The sequence below is a fragment of the Rutidosis leptorrhynchoides genome, chromosome 8 (assembly GCF_046630445.1).
Source record: "Rutidosis leptorrhynchoides isolate AG116_Rl617_1_P2 chromosome 8, CSIRO_AGI_Rlap_v1, whole genome shotgun sequence".
In the NCBI taxonomy this organism is placed as follows: domain Eukaryota; kingdom Viridiplantae; phylum Streptophyta; class Magnoliopsida; order Asterales; family Asteraceae; genus Rutidosis; species Rutidosis leptorrhynchoides.
The window spans coordinates 50701995-50707983 of record NC_092340.1 but is presented as its reverse complement, the minus strand read 5'-3'; the positions used below and the strand labels follow the sequence as shown (position 1 = coordinate 50707983).

At 31.0% G+C, this 5989-nt stretch overlaps 1 protein-coding gene across 1 annotated transcript; it reads right to left on the bottom strand.

Annotated features, from left to right (window-relative positions):
• Positions 1 to 347: 347 nt before the first annotated feature.
• Positions 348 to 656, bottom strand: LOC139863391 (putative RING-H2 finger protein ATL71). Its single transcript, XM_071852027.1, has one exon. It carries the CDS (start codon positions 654 to 656, stop codon positions 348 to 350), a length of 309 nt encoding a protein of 102 aa, XP_071708128.1.
• Between the last annotated feature and the right edge of the window lie 5333 nt (positions 657 to 5989).

Here is a 5989-nt window from a genome sequence, read left to right as displayed (position 1 = left end):
GGTAGATACTTAAAGTCAGAGATAACATTGAGTGCAATGTTGCAGCCCAGCGAAGTCGAACTCCTGACCTCTTCCTAAGACACTATCAGTTGAGCTACAACTCAATGTTTCAAATAATTTATTCTACATCTATATAATTTTTCAGTGGAGGTATATATACACAGACGGAAACTATTTTAGTATTGGGAATCAAATGTAATTGATTATGCTCAAGATAGAACACATCGTCTATATATCTTCTATATATGTGTATATTTTAAAAGATTTACACCTAATAGTCTACCAGAAGTATGAATTCAGATGACCTTATAGCGTACATTGTCAATTCTCTTTTTTTACATCGATATTTACAAAGATTGTACCAAATTAATCCGATCACCATTCAACAAAGTATGACCGGACCCTGAAGTAACCAACTTCCGGCACACTGGACAATTAGGATGAACCTTCAACCACGTATCCACACACTTAATATGAAACAAGTGTCCACATTCAGGTAACAATCGTATAACATCTGTTTCTTTATAATCCGCCAAAAAAATCGAACAACCAGATCCATCAGTATCATTACCACTCTTTGACATCATATTATCAGAGTAAACAAAAGCCGGTAAAGTCATGAGGACATCGTCCTCAACACCTCTAGTGATTGTCATAATCTGCGCGTTGTTGGTATTGATATAATTAATGTTGTTGTCATGCGGCGACGAACATGTCATGCTCACGTACTTGTATATAACATACCCTACGAAGACCATGAAGGCAAAAATGATAAAGCCGATGCCATAGCTGAATCCTATACCGGCTTCTCCTGCATTACTGAAGAGATAGGAACCGTCTCCAGAGTTGAAAGGACCCGTCCTAATCCATCCGGACGAAGTCCGTATCGATTATAAACGATTCACAATAGTTGATTACATCGCGAGGTACTTGACCTCTATATGATACATTTTACAAACATTGCATTCATTTTTGAAAAGACAATATTTCATTTCATCGAAAGTTGGCGTCATGCATACCATTTCATAATATATCTAACTATAATTTACTTAATATTAATCTTGATGAGCTCAACGACTCGAATGCAACGTCTTTTGAAATATGTCATGAATGACTCCAAGTAATATCTCTAAAATGAGCAAATGCACAGCGGAAGATTTCTTTCGTACCTGAGAATAAACATGCTTTCAAGTGTCAACCAAAAGGTTGGTGAGTTCATTAGTTTATCATAAATAATCATTTCGTAACTTTTAATAGACCACAAGATTTCATATTTCCATTTCTTATAAACATACGTCCCATACATAGAGACAAAATAATCATTCATATGGATTGAACACCTGGTAACCGACATTCACAATATGCATATAAGAATATCCCCATCATTCCGGGATCCTCCTTCGGACATGATATAAATTTTGAAGTACTAAAGCATCTGGTACATTGGATGGGGCTTGTTGGGCCCGATAGATCTATCTTTAGAGTTCGTGTCAATTAGGGTGTCTGTTCCCTAATTCTTAGATTACCAGACTTAATAAAAAGGGTGATATTCGATTCGATAATCCAACCATAGAATGTAGTTTCGATTACTTGTGTCTATTTCGTAAAACATTAATAAAAATTGCGCATGTATTCTCAGCCCAAAAATATAAAGGGTAAAAAAAAGGCAAATGAAACTCACCTAATGTATTTTGTAGTAAAAATACATGTGACTATAATGAACAATGCGGGGTTGGCCTCGGATTCACGAACCTATATCATTTGTATATTCATTAATATATATAATCGTAATTGAATAAATATATATATTATTATTATTAGTGATGTAAATTATATATTTAATAAGTTATAAGTTTCATTATGTATTTATATATTTTTATTTTATATATATACAGAGGTTTTAATATAGTTAACTTAGGTGATTTAAAGATATTTTTGTATATAAAAATCTTTATGTTTATACTTATAATTTTTTTAACAACATTAATAAAACTTTCATTTTTATATTCATAGATTATTTTAATAATGATAATATCGATAATAATTATAATAATAATATTGATAGTTTTTAAGAATTACAAAGAGATAACTTTAGTAAAAATTAATATTAATGATAATACTTTTAGTAGTAACAATACATATATTGAAAGTTCTTGTTAAGTATAAATGACAATCTTTATAATAATAATAATAATTAAAAAATAATTAAAATAAAAGTAATAAAAATATACCCTTGAAGCTTTTTGTAAAAAGAATTGCCCCATACGGGACTCGAACCCGTGACCTCCCGTTCACTAACCCAACACCCTAACCATTCATCCATTTTCTCTATTCTATTTTGATATATAACTTATATTTCTATAACCCATATTTGTTGCTCCTCCTTCTTCTTCTTCATTTTCAATAAAAAAATGAAAATGCCACAGGTCAGGATTGAACCCGTGACCTCCTGGAAACCACACAACACCTCTTAACCATCTGATCCATCTCACTTCTCAGATATTATTCAGATCAAAATTTATTTAATCCAAGTAAGTTTCTCTTGTCTGTTTAAGATTTATGGCCCAAATAATAACTTAAGTTTATCAACCCAATTAGAAACTGAAACCCAGCTAGCGATTTTAATAAGTTCAAACACGAACCAAAGTTAAAATTATATCACTTTGTCCAGGTAATTCGTGAATCAGATAGCAGTCGACATCCCAAAAAAAATTTTGATGTTTGATTCGTATATATATATATTTTTATATATATATCCCAACTTTACACCTAAACACCACTCATCACTTTTACATTCTTTTTTTTTTATCATCACAGCCACTTTCTTTTCTTTTAAAAATAATCATGGTCCTTACAACTAATCAAACACCATCTTTGTTCTTTATATCCTTATCATAATACTTCACATCTTTGTTTTCATCAGAGAACTATCTTACATCTTGTAATCTTCAACAGAATATAATAGAAACAGAAACGGTTATGCAACAGCAGCAGAAGCAGGTAACAAACAATATAGTTTACATAAAATTACACGAAAAGTGAGGTAGTGTTACCAAAATACCCGGTTCGTGTGCATCCCATACGGATCGCGAAGTTTTCTATTATCCCTAATTATTTGTTGTTGCAGGTAGTAGAAAGACGTTTGGTTGGGTGGTCTTTTACAACATACAAGGTGTTGTGGCAGTCAACGGTGGTGTGGGTGATTTGCCGTGATGTTGGGTGGCTCGAAACAATAACCAGAAAAACAGAAGAATGGTGGTGATCATGGGTAGGTTTGTCGAACAATAATTATACAAGTCTTGATTCTTAGTCAAGCAATGAAAACAAGAAGTGTTAATCGATCAATGGTTCTTGTTAATCATTGGTAACGATTGTGGTGGTGATTCCATGGTGAAGATGGCGGTTGATGGTAGTAGGGTGGCGTGGTGGATGAACCTAGGTGGTAACAGTGGTTTATGGCCAAAGATTTATAGTTCAAAAGGTAATCGATTAAAAACATACACAAAGAAGTAGAAGGTGGTCATGGTTGTTATGGTGAATAAGATGGTGGATACGTAGCAGCACAATAACGGTATCACGATAGTGATTCATCGGACTTGTATAGGAGAGAGAATAGAGAGTAAAATGATGGTTCATACATGTGTGTATGTATGAGTAGATATGATGCTGTTTGTGTAATTCCAATCCAAAAAGAAATGACAAAAGTGTTGTTTAAAAGAATCAAACAAAGATTACATGTCGACATAATCTTCAATCAAGAATAATTAAATAAAAATAAAAATAAAAGTTGAGTATGACTCTCAACTGAATTTGGATATGTGTGCGTGATTAGTGTTATTACATGAGACTAGAAACAAGATGGGTAAAGTTTGATTGTGATAATAAATAGATTTTGGATTCAACTCTCAGACTACATACATAATTAATATTTATAATTAGTGCATATAAATATAAATATAATAATAATAATAATAATAATAATAATAATAATAATAATAATAATAATAATAATAATAATAATAATAATAATAATAATAATAATAGAAGAAATAATAATAATATTAATAATAGTATAACAATAATAATTGTTTATAGAATTCATACACATTTATATATAGTTTTATTTCTTAATAACTAATTTATTACCTTTTATAGTATTTTACATACTTAATCTTAATGACCTATTGTATTTTATGATTTAAATTTATTATACATACTTTTATTTATATTTATATATATATATTTATTTACAACCATTTGTTCGTGAATCGCCGGTAATAGCCAAAGGTTATTGATTACATGAATATAGTTTCCAAACTTTTGAGACTCAATATTACAGACTTTGCTTATCGTGTCGATTATAGATTAAGATTAAGTTTAAATTTGGTCGGAAATTCCCGGGTCATCACAGTACCTACCCGTTAAAGAAATTTCGTCCCGAAATTTGAGTGAGGTCGTCATAAATAACTATAAAAACGTTTTCATGACGAATATGAGTTGCTAAATAGAGTTTTATCATCATTGAGTAATATGGAATAACAATTCGATTATTCGAAGCGTACGAGTGAAGCTATCACGGAAGAGTGAAATAAGAAAGACATGTTTCATCATAACTTTTTGACTAGTCATGGTTGAATTCAGAAAAATAAGGTGCGTCTTAACTTTTGACGTTGTCTTGGTTGAATTCCGAAATTCAAGGGATTTAGAGGAAATCTTCGAAATCTAAAAGATTTGATTCTTCAGTGAATAAGGAAATTAAGATCTCTATAATTAAATACGGTGATCCGCCTCGGTTATTCTGTCTGTTATTTCCCTTATAAATTAAATTCTTCCGTTCAATTATTCTCATCATTCCTATACTTTCTTTCTTAGTTCATACATCCAAACGATCGTAAAAATGCTTAATCCAGGTCTGACCCTTGTCCTCATTCTTACTATCGCAACAATCATTCTCCTTTTCCAACTTCTACCAGAGGAATTTTCTTTCTACTAATTCACCCTTGGGGTTATAATGTTTTTAATTCTCACGTATCTTTATGTTGCAATAAACATTGATATACACGGTTTGTAATTTCCGTGTTGTTATTGGGCTTTATATTTTCTCTTATATTTTGGAGCTCTTTGCCTTTTTTTTAATTATTTTCTCGGCCTCTATCAAAGCGAGTAACGGTCCAGAATTCGTAATTATGTAGTTTCGAATGAACTTAATGTTCTAAACAAGAATAAACGTAATAGCAAGATTTGATTTGTCAAATTACCAGAATCACTGAGAATAGAACTATCAAGAATGTACATTTTTGATATGTTCAGAAGTTAAGCAGAACGAAAGAGTCATGTAACATGGCACATAATGACGTTATGATTTGTGAATCATCACGTTCCATTAGAAACTCAGCATGACTTACTATAATATAATCACGTTGATCAAGTGTCATTATATTATACTAACTCATGCATCAGTTCCCAACATTACTTCAATAACATTCTTATTTTAAGCTCGAAAGTTTACAGAATATAGAAACTAACAGTTTCTATATGATGTAATACTGATAGCACGAAGAGATTAATGATTTCAGATAAGAATAGTTATAAAAATATCTCAAGAAATATGGAGGATATTTATAATGAAAGATACGATAATATCTCGGAATATCTAAGATCAGAGGATGGTAGAAACTATTTTCTGCAAGGGTTTAGAGTAAGGAGCAAGGTATTCACTAAAGACTTTAGCAGACATTGAATCATTTGGATTCTTTGAAGTCAAACTTATTCTTTGTGATTTGTCCAAGGCTTTCTTCATAGTTTTGCATAATCTGCATTTCGGTACTAAATTTTCTATTGAATGTTTCCAATATAATGATACACAGGAAGCACAAAGAGGTATATAATTTTGGATGAGAATATTTATGAAAATATCCTCAGAAATATCGAAGATATTGATGATGATATTTTGAAATTTCTAAGTTCGATGGTTGATGGAAAAATATTT

Bases quoted from the DNA above. Each gene is read 5' to 3' on its own strand.
- LOC139863391 (XM_071852027.1), bottom strand. From the start codon at position 656: ATGACAATCACTAGAGGTGTTGAGGACGATGTCCTCATGACTTTACCG.